The sequence below is a fragment of the Balaenoptera ricei genome, chromosome 3 (assembly GCF_028023285.1).
Source record: "Balaenoptera ricei isolate mBalRic1 chromosome 3, mBalRic1.hap2, whole genome shotgun sequence".
In the NCBI taxonomy this organism is placed as follows: Eukaryota; Metazoa; Chordata; class Mammalia; order Artiodactyla; family Balaenopteridae; genus Balaenoptera; species Balaenoptera ricei.
Window position 1 is genome coordinate 43,197,450 of NC_082641.1, and position 18,680 is coordinate 43,216,129.

Here is an 18,680-nt window from a genome sequence, read left to right on the forward strand (position 1 = left end):
CATATCTCAGTGTGGTTTTTATTTATATTTCTCTGTTGGCTAATGAAGATCCTGTACTTACTGGCCATTTGTTATCTGTGGAGAAATATCTATTCAAATCCTTGGCCCATTCAAAAATCACATTGTCTTTTTGTTGTTGAGTTGTAAGAATTCTTTTCTACTCTGGATACTAGACCTTTATTAAATATCTGATTTGTAAATATTTTTTTCCATTCTGTGAGTTAGGGTTATCTTTATTGTTGGTGTCTGTTGAAGTACAAAAGTTTTAAATTTTGGTGAAATCCAGTTTATCAGGGTTTTTTTCTTTTGTGGCTTATGCTTTTGGTATCATATCTAAAAGTGCTTTGCCTAACCCAACATCATGAAGGTTTACTCCTATATATTTTTTAAGAGTTTTGTAGTTTAGATTTTACATTTAAGTCTATAATCCATTTTGAGTTAATTTTTGGATATGGTTTATGTACCTTTTTTGCAGGACCATCAAATGTGTTCAAGATTGTGAAGATGATTATGGAAAGAAACTTTCAACCTGTAATTATTTTCAGTTTTAGTAAGAAAGATTGTGAAGCCTATGCACTTCAAATGACCAAATTAGATTTCAACACAGGTACTATATAATTTCAGTATAGTTTTAATGTTACGTGAAAATTAGTGTAAATATATTTCTGGTAAGACATTTTTGTGTATTGCTAGAATTTGCAGTTCACCTTACAGTTACAGCAGTAGTTACATCACATTTGTAAAAGCTTTAAGGCCCTCAATTTATCATTTCTTTTCCTTTCTTCAGTCTTCTTTTATTGGAAGGTAAGTATAATACGTTGTTCTATATAAGACCCAAAGACCCCTAGTAAGAAATATTAGGCTCATACCTTCTTATACTTCATTGCCATAGCTCTTTGGTTATTGTGGTTTTCTGTCTGATTACTTAAGGTTAGTCTCTTGGTCAGACTACCTTCTGTTATGTTTCATTCTTCTAGAAATCCAAACAGGGAAGACCTGCCCCTGTACCTAACTGGTATAATTTTTGAATAAAGTAAAATAACTTCTAGCAAATGAATATATTATTCTCATGTATTAACTGTAAATGTAACCATTTAAAAGTCACACAGCTAGATAGTAGCATAGCCTAGGCAAAAATTGCAGCATGCCAAATACCAACCCAGTTGTCATTCATTTCAGCCTTTTACATATCTAATCCTGTGCAGTGAGAAGTAAATAATATCTTCAGTTGTGCAGAATCAAATTTCAGTTGTCTTGTTTTCTTTATCAAGGCACAGAACTAATCCCATGATTTTAAAGCTAATTTTTACTTATCCATGGGTAAAAAATAACCAATGACAGATAACCCATATACCCTCCTAAAGCCAATAATATTTTATTTTTTTTGACTGAGTGAATTGCTCTACTTAGAAATGTTTTCTTATAACTACCAGTGCTGTATGTGCTTGATGTTGCAGGGTTTTATATTGATAAAGTCAACAAATATTTATTGACAAATAGTCACTTTATAAAAAGGCAGTGTAATGGTTAAGAGCATAGTCTTTGGAATTGTTCATGTAACAGTTAATACCAATGCCCATTATTTGCTCTATGCCTTACTTTCCTTAATAGTGAGAAATAATAATCCCTGTGTCCTGTAATTTTTTGACTTAAATAGATACCTAGCGTAGTTACTGTCACTGCTTTTATAAGATAGTACTTTTATTCGTGGACTAACTCTGCTAGATCTGTTTTGAAAGGCAATGAATTTTATTAAATAATTATGTAGAAAATTTGATCTACTTTACCTACTGCCTATCTTAAATCCTGAGTCTTTTACTCTTTATAGACTCTTATTCTTTGCTGTGTGTGAAATTTGTTATCACTGACTCATTTAGATACTTATATACACTTGGGTTTTCTCTCTTAGATGAAGAAAAGAAGATGGTTGAAGAAGTATTCAGTAACGCAATTGACTGCTTGTCAGATGAAGATAAAAAGCTCCCTCAGGTGTGTGTTTAATGTCATTAAGTAGACTGTGGCTGTTTACAGATAGTATATATTCACTTTGTATTTCCTGGAGTTGTTGCTATATTATATATTGCACTGTTTGCACACTGCAGTAAATATGTTGCATTGTGCACTGAAATGATACCTTGATTCTTATTTTGAACTTCTAAGAAGGTGACAAAAGGAAACATTTGCTGCCTTGAAGAACCTTTTCTCTGAAAGCTAGCATGATCTGGAAATTACTGCTTCTGTTTCTAATACTACAAAATTTTTAATGCTAATTTGAAGTCAATGAATTTCTTAATTCATAAGGCTACCAAACAAAACAATAGAGCAAACCTAAGTTTAGTGAGAAATTTGATTTCTACTTTGCTTTAATTAATTAAAGTGGTTTTTTCTTTTGACTATTAGAATTGCCTTAGGAGTTCTAAAATATACTGATGCCTTGTTGCCACTCCAGAGATTCTGATTTAATTGTCTCGCGTGTGTCCTGATCATTAGAATCTTTCCGAAACTCCCCTGGTTGGTCTAATGTGCATCCGAAACTGAGAACTAATGCTTTAGCCCAACCTAATACTATATGAAAGTTTTATTTTGTGAAAAGAAAAATTGGAAGGTCATACTCTGCTTACAGATGATTGCTTTGATTTGTGTGGGATTTATGATAAGACTGCAATTGCATGTTTCTTGGTATTTAAAATGGTATTTAATTTATGAAATCTTATTGTAATTTTTCTTTCCAGCTGAATTATTAGTATCTAAGGGCTGAGCCATGTCTTTATACATCTTTGTTATCCTAGCACACTTCTAATAGTAAAATTTAATGGCATTTAATAGTGTTAATGAGAATGAACTTTTCAGTAATTCATTTGTTTTTAGATAAAGTACATATTTATATTAAATATGCTTTACAGTTATTTATTTTCTTTTGGTTTGAGTTGGCCAGTATTTTTTTTTTTTTTTTTTTTAATTTTGGCTGCATTGGGTCTTCGTTGCTGTGCACAGGCCTTCTCTAGTTGTGCCGAGTGGGGGCTACTCTTCATTGTGGTGCACGGGCTTCTCACTGCGGTGGCCTCTCTTGTTGTGGAGCACGGGCTCTAGGCGCGCGGGCTTTAGAGCGCAGGCTCAGTAATTGTGGCTCATGGGCCCAGTTGCTCCACGGCATGTGGGATCTTCCTGCACCAGGGCTCGAACCCGTGTCCCCTGCATTGGCAGGCGGATTCTTAACTACTGCGCCACCAGGGAACTCCTGGCCAGTATTTTTTAAGTTTATTTCGTGCAGATGCAAACTTTGCTGTCATAACCTTTAATTATTTTAGAGGAGATGAAGTGATGCTGGAAAATTTGAGGAAGCAAAACATTTATAAAGTTTATTTAAACATGCCTTTCATATTAAAGCTAGGACAGAATTATATTGTGTTTTAAGTTTAATAATTTGTGGGAATATGGGTTTGGTTTCTAGTTTTTCTGGAAAAGTTATATAACATTTCTTTAAACAGCATTCTTTCTTGATTGCCCATTTTTCTTCATGTTGTTAGTTTCACATTTTAAAAGTTCTTTTCCTCACGTCTTTTTAAAAATAAAATTGAATCCAATCGCAGGTTGAACATGTACTTCCTCTCTTGAAGCGGGGGATTGGTATTCACCATGGTGGTTTACTTCCTATTTTGAAAGAAACTATAGAAATTCTCTTTTCTGAAGGATTGATAAAGGTATGATTTTATTTTATTTATTATGCCCTAAAATTGTGTTGTGTGAGCAATTTGAAAGTTATCAAGAACACTGTTTGTAGGCAACTTTTTTTTTTTATTGTTACTGTTTTTTAAGTAAGTCAAACAGAATGGCTTAGGTAATGAACTTATTTTTGTATACAGTGTTATACTTCATAAATTTTGGACTATAGGTAAAAGTCATTTGTTTCTCTTCCTAGTCTTAAAGTAAGAAATGGTATCATTACTGAATACAGTGTAGAATTTTCCAGAATGTGCTGTTTAATTTTCAGACCTGAAGTGATAACTGTAAGTGGACTCCATTCTGTATACAGATTAAAAGAACTAGTTTAGAAAAGACAAGGAGAATTGCTGTTTAGACTTATGAAAGAGTTTTTAGGATGTTCTCATTTAAACCAAAGAGAGTCTGATTTAACTTTTAATATTATGTCGATGTCTGTACCCAGTAATGGGATGTTGAAAATGGGAAACAACTCCAAAATATAGTTGTAAGCCTTTATATGACTCATAAATTATTTTATGTTTAAAAATCAGATTAGAGATTTGTCATGAGAACTTCAGCACTAACTAGGATATTTAAAAGAAACTTACTCACCCTAAAGACCATACTTGAGGTATTTTAGATAAAGAATTGGTCACTATTTGCACCTGGGTCCTGGTAAGGTCCTGTTGATGTCCTTATATAGATTGCATGTTTTGTTGAGACCCATTTGAAAGAATCTTTTAAGTGATACTTGTGGATTGTAGAATTCAAATAGAATAACTGTACATAAAGTGAAAAATTAAAGACCACCATTGCCCTTCACTTTCTAGAAATATCCACTAGGATACATACAAATAATATTTGATTTAGTTTGTAAACAAAAGTGATTATATTACCCATGTTATTCAATTTCGTCATATGCATTGCTATTCATTCTTTTTAATAGATGAATAGCATTCTGTTAAGTTGATGAAATAAAGTGTTTTTATATTGTTACCTATGGATGAAAATTTAGATTATTTAACAGTACTTCAGTGACTTAACTTGTACACATACCTTTGTGTGCTCTTTGTTGGTAAAGTCTTAGATGTGAACATAAAGTGCCACTGATTTTGATCTCCCCTCAGAGATTTTAAAGGTGTCTCTAAAACCACTGCATCATCAATGAAGAAACCAAGAAATGTGACTGTGTTTAGAAAAATATTCTCCAGCTTAATAATGCTTTGTCCATTAGACCAGTAGTAGTCTTTCCAAGTTATCACCACTGGAATTACAGAAAGAAAGACTATTTTCCCTGAATTAAAAAATTTCTGCAATGCAAGGGACATTAAATATTATAAATTTACTATAATATACATAATTATATGTCAATTTAATAATTTTGTATATAAAATACTGAAATACACCTGGGGTAGCATGTCTTATTTTTGTAGAATTTCATTAACAACTAATTTTTAAAATTAATGATTTATTTATACTTGAGTAATTTATTAACGAAACTATTTTTCAGTTTAAAATACGTGTTTAATTGTATAATTATTTATTCATTTAGGCCTTATTTGCCACTGAGACTTTTGCTATGGGGATTAACATGCCAGCTAGAACTGTTTTATTTACAAGCGCCCGAAAATTTGATGGGAAGGATTTCCGATGGGTAAGTAAAATAATTCATATATTGAAATAACTTTTAGCTTCAGTTGTTTTACCTAAGGTGATTTTGGCTCATGTAGTCTTTGAGATTTTCAGTTCTGAATACTTTAAAACTTGTACCTGAGCTAATATGAGAAGTTCATCAAAGTTTAATTTCAGATCCTTTGTATTTCTATTCTTTAGCCAAAAACAAAAACCAAAAACTACTTTAGGTGAAAGAGTTTGGTGATGAGGGATAAGTGTGCAAATGAGTCATGAATGCTTTAATACATTTAAAATACGTCTAGAATTTTTATTTCTTCAAGTTTTAAGTTATTTAAAGCACCTTTACTGTAGTGGCTACAGTTGTAGCTCACTGTTTTACTCTTTAGGTTTAAAATAGAGATTTTTTTTTAATAGGTTTGCACATATGTCTTTTCTAAGGCAAAAGCTGGGATCATGAGTGAAATGGTGAATTGGAGTAAAAATAAATCCTTAATCCAGAAGCAAGTAATCGCTTCTTACCAAACTTAAACTATGGGCCTAGAGCTATGGTAGATACTAAGAATGCTAAATTTAAAACAAAACCAAACTAATCCCTACTGTGAAGAGACTTAGTGCAGGTGGAAGTTTATTTTATGGGCTCTGAGAAGTATGTATAGGAAGAATAGAACACAAGAAAAGAAGTCACTTGTATATAAGTGGTCAGGGAGGCGTCATAGAGAAGGCCTCTAGGTTTTGAGAAGGCCCTAAAGTTTTGAGAATGCCTCAGAAACTTTCTGTAACTTGTGACTTTTTTAAGTCAAAAGAAGATTATTTCATGTAGAATATAATTTTTAATTGCAACGTGGATAAAGTCTTTCCTATGTTTTATATTTTAAGTTAATGTAAATTTTAAAATTCTTCATCATCAGTTTAAAATTACTTAATTCTTTGAATAAAACTGATGCTACAAGAAAATAAATAAATAAGTTTTTCGTGACTTTACATGCTCCTTGGCATCCAGTGGACCCCAGGGAAGGGTATGTAGTAAAGTGGGTAATTGAATTTAAGAAAACAACCATTTCTTGATGATTCAAGATCCTAATTATGAAATCTAAAAATCATAATGTGTCAAAATGTAACGATGACCTTGAGCGCTGTTGAGATTTTATTGGACTGCCTTTTTGAAATATTCTTTTCTGATCTTTAAGGTTGGTCCCAGGTCGTTAGGTCTGTTTTTGATGCTATCAGTAATATGCCTTCTAGTAGCACAGTGGTTTGTAACTCTTCTTGAGTGAAACATTTTTTGAGAGTCCGAACACGCTGGACCCTTTCCACAGGAAAAAAGTATACGTGTACTTAAAGATAAAACTTTGCCCAGTGTTCAGGTGGCTCAGTTTTACCCTTAAAGACTATGCATGGGAGACTTACTAACCTTTCTCCCTTAGGTGGTTCTTAGTGATGAATGGACTCTTCTGAATGCCAAGGACATACACTGAGAAAATAGAAATTGTGCTTTTTGTGTGTGTTGATTTTTATATTAATCTCATTTGGAAATTAAGAAAATTTGTTATAATCAAGACAGAATTGGTATTTAATAGAGTTTGGGTCATTGTTTGCTTTCTTAAACTTTCCTGTTTTCCAGAATATATAGTTCAAAGATATCTTTTATGCCATTGAATTAGCCAGTATTTCTCTATAGCTATTTGATCATTTTGGAGCTAAAATTTAGTTTTGCAACATTATTCTTAAGTGTTTTGCATTTTTGTCTTTTTACTTAAACTTTCCTAAAAGTTCATGTTTTTAATCTTGTTTCCTTTCTTGGAATGTGTAGCTTGTGCTTGTGAACTTTATGATAAGAATAATTTTAAGAATATGTTTTTCAGTAGGTTTTCTCCTAAACTTTTCATTTTTAATTATGTTCATTCAGATTTCCTCTGGTGAATACATTCAGATGTCTGGTCGTGCTGGAAGGAGGGGAATGGATGACAGAGGAATTGTAATTCTTATGGTAGATGAAAAGATGAGCCCAACGATTGGAAAACAACTACTTAAGGTAATAAGTTAAGCTTCTGTGCCTTCACCAGGAATTTGAGAAACATACTTCAGGACCACATTGAAATTAATTGTGTCAGTTCAAATACCTCTCTGAGTAGATGAGTTAATTTACTGAACTATCTGGGCTTAGGAAGGTGGAAGAGGGTAACTGCTCAAATTGCTGATACTTTGTACCCTAGTTTCTGTTCTAATAGGAAAAGAGTAAGTCGTGCAGTGGAGGGGATGGAGATCTGCAGAGGGCAGAAATGTTTACTTTGCCCTCCAAATTTGAGATACCTCTATATTTGCCCACTCGACTGCACAAACCACTTCTCACCTATCAGCGCAGGAAGTAGGGCAGATATTATCAGTATTATGCACAGTTATCTTCCTATACCTTTGCAAGCCCAGATAGCTTAATAAATTAATTCTACAATCTACCATTCTAATTCATCCTGTTGCGAGATTATAATATCCCAATAATAAATTTAAATTTATAAGCTTTATTTCAAATTAACCTTTTGCTTGCTTAGTATTTGTGTTTTGGATTGTCTAAGATTTTTGTTTTATTTTGAAGAGCTTCTCAAGGAAGTTTGACCTGCCTGATTGCTTTCCTTCTCCTTCTCCATGTATTGATAGTAAGGAATTATTAAGCATATCCATAGAGAACACTGTCAATAAGATAGGAAACTTAACATGAATTAAAGTATAAAATTAACTGCCAGCTGATTAACTACTTAAAATAAATCTTCGAAACATGTTAAGACGTGCATAGGTCAGTATCTCTGAAATATACTGTGTTCAACTTCTAAGACTTAGAAACTGCATGGAGAATTTGAGATATGGTTGTAGGAAGCCTGGTATGCTGAAGCAAAAATAGGTAAAGTTCTTTTTTCTTTCTTTTTTTTTTTTAGACTTTGGGTTCGTTTGTTTGTTTATTTATTTATTTATTTATTTATTTATTTATATGGCTGTGTTGGGTCTTCGTTTCTGTGTGAGGGCTTTCTGTAGTTGCGGCAAGTGGGGGCCACTCTTTATCGCGGTGCGCGGGCCTCTCATTATCGTGGCCTCTCTTGTTGCGGAGCACAGGCTCCAGACGCGCAGGCTCAGTAATTGTGGCTCATGGGCCTAGTTGCTCTGCGGGAAGATGTGGGATCTTCCCAGACCAGGGCTCGAACCCGTGTCCTCTGCATTGGCAGTCAGATTCTCAACCACTGCGCCACCAGGGAAGCCCCTCTTTTTTTTTTTTAAATGTTCTTATATGAGTAAAGACAAAGCTTATCTGTACATATTCATAGAGTGATCTTATGGTGTCTTATTTTCAGTTTTAAAGATTAACACTTGGAAACCCATCTTTAAGTGTCCATATAACTATAGTTCTTTGTGTAAGGAAAATGGTCAAGACTGAAAATTTGTGTTATTTTCTTTAAATGTTGTCGCATATAATAAACACTCATTTTCTTACCTCGTACTCTGTGTATGGAAATAATTGAGTCAGGAGGTAATATTTTAATGGCAGCATCTGGTTCCTTTAGTATAGATTTTTTCATTCCATTTACTTGACATCTCTAGATTTGTTACCCTATAAGTGCAAATTTCTATTGTCTTTCATTTCATTTAAAAAAAGCGTTTTTAAATTTTATTGTGGAAAGAACCTTTAACATGAGATCTAGCCTCTTAATAAATTATGATGTTGTAAAATATGTTGTTGTTGACTGTTGTATAGCTAATCTCTATTTATCTCACTTGACTGAAACTTGATGCCCTTTAATTAGTAACTTCCCAATTACTCCTCCTCTCAGTCTCTGACAACTACCATTCTACTCTTTAAGTCCATGAATTTGACTATTTTAGATACCTCACATAAGAGGAATTATACAGGATTTGTCTTTCTGTGACTGGCTTGTTTCATTTAGCATAATGTCCTCAAAGTTCATCCATGTTGTTACATATTGCAGAATTTTCTTCTTTAAGAGTAAATAGTATTCTATGTATTTACAGTCCTCCCTTGGTATTCTCAGGGGATTGGTTCCAAGACCCCCACGTATATTAAAATACCAAAATGAGAGGATGCTCATGTCTCTTACATAAATGGCACAGTATTTGCATATAACCTACACACATCTTTCGTATACTTTAAATCATCTCTAGATTACTTATAGTATGGAATACAATGTAAACGCTATTTAAATAGCCATAAATACAGTGTATATAGTTGCCTGTGCTGCATGACACATTCAAGTTTTCCTTTTTGGAACTTTCTGCAATTTTTTTCCCCAAGTATTTTCCAAACCACAGTTCATTGAATCCTCAGATGGGGAACCCGAGGACACTGGGGAACGGCTGTATAGCCATATTTTATAGCATCAAATTAGGATACTGTAATACTGAAAGAAGAGACTATTAATAATTATATCAATATATCAGGTATAAGTAGGGGTTGTCCTGGGGTCACTTGGATACAATGTTAAAATGCGCTGTTGAGTTTAAGGTGATGGAGAATTCAGATAGGTGTATTCTACAGCAGTTTGAATATAGAAGCAGAGCTTGAGGTTGGAAATAAACATTTGCAATATTGAAGCCCCACATTTCTTAAAGGAGGTAATAGTAGAAAAGAAAAATAATAGAATAGTAAAAAGTTGGTCTGTTTGTAAAATTATGAAGTATCTGAAGTTGTCTTTCATTCCTCTCTTCCTCAAGAATGTGATTTTCATACTAACTCCACATCTCACTTTGGCCCTATTTTCAAGGAAAGTGCATAAAAATTAAGTTTTTAGGGACTTACTCACTAACCCCCTAGGGTAAATGGCTCTTGATTTTTCAGGAGTTAAGGAATACCACCATTTGAGACTGTTGAAAGTTCTGCTCCTTCTTCTCATAAAATCCTATATCCATACATTTATAATTCTGAATGCAATAAGGCTGGCTTATGAGCCTCAATTTAAAAGCCTCTGAATACCCTAACAGTATTTGTGTATTTTACTATGCCATTTAAAGATTTGCATGTTTTGTGACACTTCTAAATATTTCAGCATGTATCTCCCAAGAATTTGGTCATTCTCATTTGGGCACTACATAACCATTTTCAATGTTAGGAAGTATTTGCATTTAGAAAAAAGTATTGCTGGGCTTCTCTGGTGATGCAGTGGTTAAGAATCCGCCTGCCAGTGCAGGGTACACAGGTTCGAGCCCTCTTGTGGGAAGATCCCACATGCTCCCCTTAGTGGAGCAACTAAGCCCGTGCGCCACAACTACTGAGCCTGCGCTCTAGAGCCCGCGAGCCACAACTGCTGAAGCCCGTGCGCCTATAACCCATGCTCTGCAACAAGAGAAGCCACCGCAATGAGAAGCCTGCTCACTGCAACGAAGAGTAGCCCCTGCTCCCCGCAACTAGAGAAAGCCCGCAAGCAGCAACAAAGACCCAATGCAGCCAAAAAAAAAAATTAAAAGAAAAAAGAAAGAAAGAAAGAAAAGAAGAAAGTATTCCTGAAGAAACGTTGTAAGAAAAGTTTAGATCTCAAGGAAGTATTTTGGACATAAACCTTGTTGCAAGTTAAGGTCACACTATTGTAACTAGCTCTTCTTTGGTAACAGCCACAATTAGGAGGAGAAGGGAATTACCGAAGTGTTGACAAAGACTGGTCTGTAAATTTTGGGGAAACATTTTGGCAGTTTTATGTCATTTCAGGAAGCTGAGAGTTTCAAAATAACTAATTTTTTCTGAATGTCATTCTGAAATAAATTTAGTGTGCTCTATTAGCATAGGCTAGGTTATGCTGCAGTAACAAACCTAAATCTCAGTAACTTAAAGGTTTGTTTCTCTTGTTCATTGCACGTTTACAAAGGTGACTATGCTTATTATTGTTTAGGGATTCAAGCTGATAGAGAAACCACCATCTTGAACATTCGCAGTCACTGTGCCAGCAGGGAAAATGTAGCTTTTCACACCAGCGGTTAAATATTTGACCAGGAAGTGATACATTACTGAAACTTATTTGCCCTCCCCACTGAGGGCAAAATGTGTAATCCTGTCAAGTACCTAGAAGGCAGAGAGCTAAACATACTTGGCCAACAGTATTTTAACTGCTACTGTCCTAGTTAGTGATTTTTTCCCCCCTTCACTTTCCCAAAGATCAACTGTTTTATCACTTTGTGTTGGTCATTTAAAGGAAAGAACTTAATACATTTCTGTAGTATTCCTTAGTGAAGACTAAACTGTTACGCAGTTCAGGAGGTTAAAAATATTTTTATGAATTTATTTTTAAAATCTACAACATTGACATGTTTTTTTCTCTCAGGGCTCAGCTGATCCTCTAAATAGTGCTTTCCATTTGACCTACAACATGGTTTTGAACTTACTACGAGTAGAAGAAATAAATCCTGAGTACATGTTGGAAAAATCCTTCTACCAGTTTCAGCATTATAGAGCAATTCCAGGAGTAGTAGAGAGTAAGTATAAAATTATCATAACAGCCTCATTTAGCTAGGGTAGACCAAATAGCAAAATTACTGTGTTATTGACTGCTTTGGCCATTGGTTTTTTTCTGGTAAGCCAAATCATTGTAACCAACTAGAACATTTTAAAATGAAAGAAAACACTATCAGGACATAATTCTATGGTTAATTCAAATTTAGTATAATTTATTGTTATAGACATATCACATGATAATTCATATTCATGAATAATGATATTCAAAATTAATATAATGCTTTCTAAGTCCAAAAAATAAGTGTTTTATTGTAACTATGTTCAAGTAGAATTGTGTATTGTGTGTTGATCCTTATTCTAGAAGATTGTGGCTGATTATCATATAGAACTGATTAAAATCTAAAATAGAAGCAAAGATTTAAAATTTTGGTTTGGGTAAATCTTCTAAAAATAATGCATAGTTGTAAAGAAAAACAAAACCCAAATTTGGCAAAAGATACAATGGAGATTTAAGACCATTTGTAATCTCACACAGACAGCCACACAACCACTGTTAACACTTCGTGGCTCTTCCATCTTTTTTATTTTTCAAAGTCAGGATTAACAATGTTTTGCTAATAACAATGATGTTATTATAGTTGATATCATTTGTTAAACATTTATCATATGCCTAGCCTTGTGTTAAATGCTTTACATTCACTAACTCACTGATTCTGGCTTTTTAAAATTTAATTTCAATTATTCTTTGAAAGTATGGTTTTTAATAACTGCATAATATTTTCATTTTATGAATGTACTATGATTTATTTAACAATAAAGGCAAATTTGAGATTTCTATCACAAGTGGATAGGACAGTACCACTCTATTTTATGCACCTGAAAGTAAATGAAGTGTAATAATATACCTTAAAAAAATGAAAAGGCTTGGAACATCCAAGTAAGTTAAATTCTCATTTTTTTTTACCCTTACCTGGATGACATCATAATTATTTCCTCTTAATTTCTTTGGTCTTAATTAAGAGAGCTTCTTCATTACAAACTATAGAGCTGGAAGAAGCTTTGGCATCATTTTACATATGTAAAAAAATAAGGCATAAGAGAAGTTAAGTCTGTATATAAGGTTGCACATTTGATTGATGGCAGGTTTGACTTGGACTCCTGTTCCTAACTAACCCATGCTGTTTTTATTAAAGTGTGGGTCATCCCTTTTTAATATGACGAGAATAGATGTAGTAACTTCTCTGGCTGAAAAAAAGACAACGATGAAAAAAATCTTGAGCTGGCTGATATTAAGACTTACCTTTGGGCTTCCCTGGTGGCACAGTGGATAGCAATCTGCCTGCCAATGCAGGGGACATGGGTTCAATACCTGGTCCAGGAAGATCCCACATGCCATGGAGCAACTAAGCCCGTGCGCCACAATTACTGAGCCTGCGCTCTAGAGCCTGTGAGCCACAACTCCTGAAGCCCACGTGCCTTGAGCCCATGCTCCGCAACACAAGAAGCCATGGCAGTGAGAAGCCCGTGCACCGCAACAAAGAGTAGCCCCCACTCGCCGCAACTGGAGAAAGCCCGTGCACAGCAACAAAGACCCACCACAGCCTTAGATAGATAGATAGATTAGATAGATTAGATAGGTAAATTTATATATAAAAAAAGATGTCAGATTTTTTTAATTACTTTTTAAAACATTGAAGTATAGTTCATTTACAATATTGTGTTGGTTTCAGGTGTACGGCAAAGTGATTTCGTTATACACATTTATATGTATATATCTATGTTCTTTTTTAAAAATTCTTTTCCATTATAGTTTATTATAAAATATTGAATCTAGTTCTCTATGCTTTACAGTAAAACCCTGTTTATCTATTTTATATATGGTAGTGTGCATCTGTTAATCCCATACTCCCAATTTATCCCTCCCCCACCCTTCCCCTTTGGTAAAGTAAGTTACTTTTTAAACTTCACTTTATATTATTCTTTTGTAATTCCATAGAAAATATCCCAGATACAGCAGGGGATAGAGGGAGAATTCTCCAAGTAGTTTCCCATTTATTTAAAGCCCTTAGGACTTATAGCTGGGCTCAGATTATTCGATATAACTTTGAACAAGACTCTGCTACCCACACTGTGAGCTTAAACATTGCCACCAGGACTTCCCTGGTAGTCCAGTGGTTAAGACTTCACCTTCCAGGGTAGGGGGTGTGGGTTCACTCCCTGGTCGGGGAGCTAAGATCCCACATGCCTCAGGGCCAAAAACACCAAAACATAAAACAGAAGCAGTATTGTAACAAATTCAATAAAGACCTTAAAAATGATTCACATAAAAAAAAAAATCTTAAAAAAAAAAAAAATTGCCACCATTTCTCCATCTCCTGTCCTGTGTCTCCCCAAGCCCCCCAACTGTTGTTGCTGTTGTTTTCAGTGTGGTTCTGATTTATGTTTTAAAAGGATTGTTAACATAACCTCTGACCCCTGGTGTTGCTACCATATACTTGAATCTTCTTGCAATTGAATTATCCTTGCTTTGCCTATCTCTCTTTTTAAAGGGGCAAGACCTGTTTTGCTAATATTTGGAACCAACAAATAGACTAAATATCAAAAGTATAACAGACTTTTTAGTGGAAGAAGTAGGAATTTAAGTGATGAAAGTGGTAACTGTGGGGTAGTTGCAACACCTTTAGTATTTTGCAGGGCTGAGCTGTGTGACCAAAGAGCATGTAGTGTAAGAGGAGATGGGTAGAGGTGATAGGGGCTATCCTCTGTGCTTTTAAATTGCAAAATACATCTTGAATGAAATTTATTTCCATTTCACTTATTACTTGGAAGAGTATGATTCCTTTTGCTGTCGATACATAGAATCTTTTCAAGAGACCTGGTGTTATTTTTACCAGCTTAAGTATACCAAAATTAAAATGTAGACTGTTATCTATGGAAGTACAGAATTAATCTTTATTTTACAAATACACTGCTTTAATTTTTACAACAAACTTAAATGGCTGTCATACATGAGATGTTTTTCATTTTGATTTACTGAATCCACAGTAGATTTTCCAGTGAGTCATAAGAGTAAAAATTCTTGGGGCTTCCCTGGTGGCACAGTGGTTAAGAATCCACCTGCCAATGCAGGTGCATGGGTTCGAGCCCTGGTCTGGGAAGATCCCACATGCCGCAGAGCAACTAAGCCTGTGTACCACAACTACTGAGCCTGCACTCTAGAGCCCATGCACCACAACAAGAGAAGCCACCTCAATAAGAAGCCCACGCACCCCAATGAAGAGTAGCCCCCGCTCATCACAACTAAAGAAAGCCCACACACAGCAACGAAGACCCAATGCGTCCAAAAATTAATTAATTAATTATTTTAAATTCTAGGATTTCACTCTTCCTTTACTGGAAAGAAAAACGCAGATTTAATTTTAATCTTTTTGTTTAGTTTCATTAATAGATAATGCCATGGTTAATAGCAGGGGCTGTGGAGTTAGACGTGGGTTTGAATACAGACTACTGCAGCCTTAGTTTGCTCTTTTATGCAATTGGAATAATATCTAGTTCATCAAACTCATGAAAATTAAATGATATCATTTATGTTAAATTCTCAGTAAGTGCTTGTTTTAATTAATGATAGTAATGCCATACATCAGTAAAGCCATTTAAACTTTAACCTTTGATAAAATTTGCTCGGTACTGGGAGTAGCAGTCCATTTCCCCATCACTCACAGGTCTGTATCTATTGCACGTTTTATATGATACAAATATAATTTTGGAACCGCATCGCCCCTCTCCCTCAAAAGGGGGAAATTGATTGCAGGCTGTCTTAAGAGTTTATGGACATATCTCACATGCTGTTTCCTAAGATACTGAGGCTTTCTTATGGCGGTACCCTGCAGGAAAACCAGCTTATTATACTGAGGTTCCTCTACTTTTTGATTGGCGTGCAAGATATCCTTTCCTTAATTTGGGAAAAAGCGGGCTGCACCTAAACTAACCTCCTGGAGTGGTATATATCTATATTTAGAGTCCTAGATACAAAACACATGTGATTTCTTAAACTGCCTCTCAAACTTTTGATTCATTAGTTAAGTGGTCTGAGAACAGAAATGATTTGGAGTGGAGGATGGGAGCAGTATTTTAAGCATCAGGCAGAGTCTTTGTGTATCATCTCTCCTGTCAGTGCTTATTTAGTATTCCACTGATACCTGCAGTGTTACTTTGTAACTTTTGGTAAGGCAGCAAGATGAGCATTTCAGTGTCTATTTTTCCTTTTCATATAACCTCTTATTGACTTTACCAAATTTTTTTAATCATTTCTTCTTCTGATAATGTTTACTCTCATAACGTGTTAAGAATAGCCTTCTATTCTCAAATGAAAAGAATACAGTTCATGTAGAAAGTAATGCAGTTCATTTAAAAATAACCAGGATGATGCAATATGCCTAAGAGAGTACAAAAGACCAGAAGTTAGAGGTAAAAACAAAAAGTGAAGAAAAGATTAAAAATTCCAGAGACCATGTCTCAATACTTCAGCAGACTTTTTGGCAGATCTGACTCTGGTGTCACTAAAAATAAGCAATTAATACAAATAAATAGGCTTAGAGGAGGAGGACATGGTCTGCAAACTCTGTGTCTCCTCACACATCCCTGATAACATTTCAGTCTCTTCCTATAGCTCCTTTTTCAGCCAACTTTTTAAATGTCTAAACGTGTCTTTCTTAAAATGTGCCCAGAGGTAAATAGTATTTGCTATGGGAGGTCTGACCAGGGACAAGTGCAATGGAAGTATTGTTATTGCTCTTGTTGACTTTTCTCAGAAAGAGAGAAGTCAAGTGCAAGGAGAGCTGTAGAGAAGAGTGTCACAGTTGGTGCCAACTGTTGACCCAGTAGATTGCATGCTGAAAGTTCTTCGCACAAATTGACCTAAGCCTCCTTTCTACAAACGCAAGTGCAGGAACTTAATAATAGTATATGTTATAGAGATACATATATCCTATTTTTTAAACAGATGGTTACAAAATTGTGGATTTAGGTTTTTTACCAAAATTATTTATGAAATTATGGTCTTCATCAACAGATGCAAATTTATATGTAAGTATTTACTTTGGAAAGATTCCTGAGCAGCTGGAGATAAAATGAGATGGTTTATTCATTGTTAAGGATGAGGGAAATCCTGGAACTGGACCTTAGGGTTCTAATGTTTGGTCCTGCTCCCATGTGGCATGTGATTTGGGTCAGGTCTCCTAATTGTGATTCGACTCCCAGAATAATACAGATATTATAATAACTATTTTGAATACTTAAAAGCATTAGGAGGCTCAGATTAAATAATTTTAAAAACTGCTTATTCCGCTATAAAGTTCTCACCACATGTGAGCTGCCCTTGCTGTCATACACCCTCATTTAGCTCAGTCTCTTAGGGTTTCAGCTTGAGTCCAGATGTTCTGTGGAGCTAATTCTTGCTCATTCTGCTCTGCAACCCTCCTCTATTTACTTTTGATAAAAACAAAAAAGCTACCAGCCACCATGTAGTTGTTCTCTATCTCTTTATAGGTGGGAAATGCTGTTAAGTTGCCTTTTTTTTTTTCTCTTGGAGTGCTTTCTGAATGCATATTGTTTGTTCTATTCTGGTCCACCCCTCATACCCCAAGATTATTCTTTCATACCTCGGTTCTATAAATCTGAACACAAAGGTAAGAAATCCTCAGTGATTGGAAGAAGAGTCAAGAGTTGTCTGGAAGGCATATTCTTTTCCAAAAATAAGTCATTTTCTAGGATTAACAGTGAAATGAGGCAGGAGGAAGTCCTCCTGTCATTGGAAGTGGCTGTACCTTCTGCAGGAAAGGACTCATGGATAAACTCCGTGTTGAAGCCCTGGGGGCCAGGCTATACTCAATACTAAGGATATAAGGGTGTCCAGGCAAGGGTTGGCTCACAGAAGCTCGTAGAAAAACTTGAGGGGCACAGAGGTAAGCTGAGGGCTGGCAAGGCTGGCAAGGGTTCTTGAAGCTGAGTCTGCAGGAAGGAAGTCCCTTGAGGCAGAGCTCTCTAGTGGTCAGCTCACAGGAGCAGGATGCAGGGTTACAGTGTGCCAGTGGAAATTAGGAGCTGCCTATGAGGCAGGTGGGTACTCTTCAAGAGGGAAGGAAGAGAAGTGACTTCTAAATACTTTCTTTAATTTTTTTTTTCTTTTTTTACTTTTAAAATGGGATGCCTCCTAAGTGAATTTTTAAGTTGGTGTCATCTACTTAGAATAGATGCAGAAAGGAAAAGACCTGGGAAACTGGGGAGAGGAACAAACTTTTTAATAGTTTTTTGTTTGTTTGTTTTTAATCAGAAGATCATGTTGTTGGTGACGACATCTTTCCCTTCTGTCTCCATGCAGTAGATTGGATTTCTTGCTTGTGTATAAGGATGACTGTGTGGGGTGGGAATTCAGCCAGAAGTTGGATATGCGTGGGGTATTAAGGAGGGTTCAGGAATCAAAAACTTTGCTTCTCTTATTCCCATGCCTGATATCATGGTCCTAGGCTATCACATTTACCTTTTTCTTCTTTCCGTCTTTCCAAAAGAATAAACTAAATGCCTAAGAGAGTGCAAAAGACCAGAAGTTAGAGGGAGCAGTCTGTGAGAAGGTTGAAGATGATAATTTTAAAATAATAATAATACAGTAATATCCTTCCTCAGTGTTTACAGTGTGCTATACTGTTAGCTGAGTACTTTCCATATGTTCTGTCAGTCTCTAACTATAGCCTTGTGGGGTATGGCTACTATTGTTATCCTCATTTTGTGAGTAAAGAAACTAAAGCACACAGGTTAAATACAGGAGTTTGGTCAATGACATAGAATTGAGAGTCCAGAAATAAACCCATATATCTGTGGTCAATTGATTTTTGACAAGTGCTGC

At 35.1% G+C, this 18,680-nt stretch overlaps 1 protein-coding gene across 2 annotated transcripts in view; it reads left to right on the forward strand.

Moving 5' to 3' along the window:
- MTREX (Mtr4 exosome RNA helicase) overlaps positions 1-18,680 on the forward strand; it is a 133,724-nt gene that overhangs the window by 48,591 nt on the left and 66,453 nt on the right. For both annotated transcript variants that reach the window (XM_059916381.1, XM_059916382.1), the window contains 6 exons: positions 476-607; positions 1,910-1,989; positions 3,591-3,701; positions 5,255-5,356; positions 7,244-7,369; positions 11,649-11,799. In XM_059916381.1, the coding sequence (XP_059772364.1) occupies positions 476-607; positions 1,910-1,989; positions 3,591-3,701; positions 5,255-5,356; positions 7,244-7,369; positions 11,649-11,799 (702 nt within the window). The remainder of the gene's footprint in view (positions 1-475; positions 608-1,909; positions 1,990-3,590; positions 3,702-5,254; positions 5,357-7,243; positions 7,370-11,648; positions 11,800-18,680) is intronic.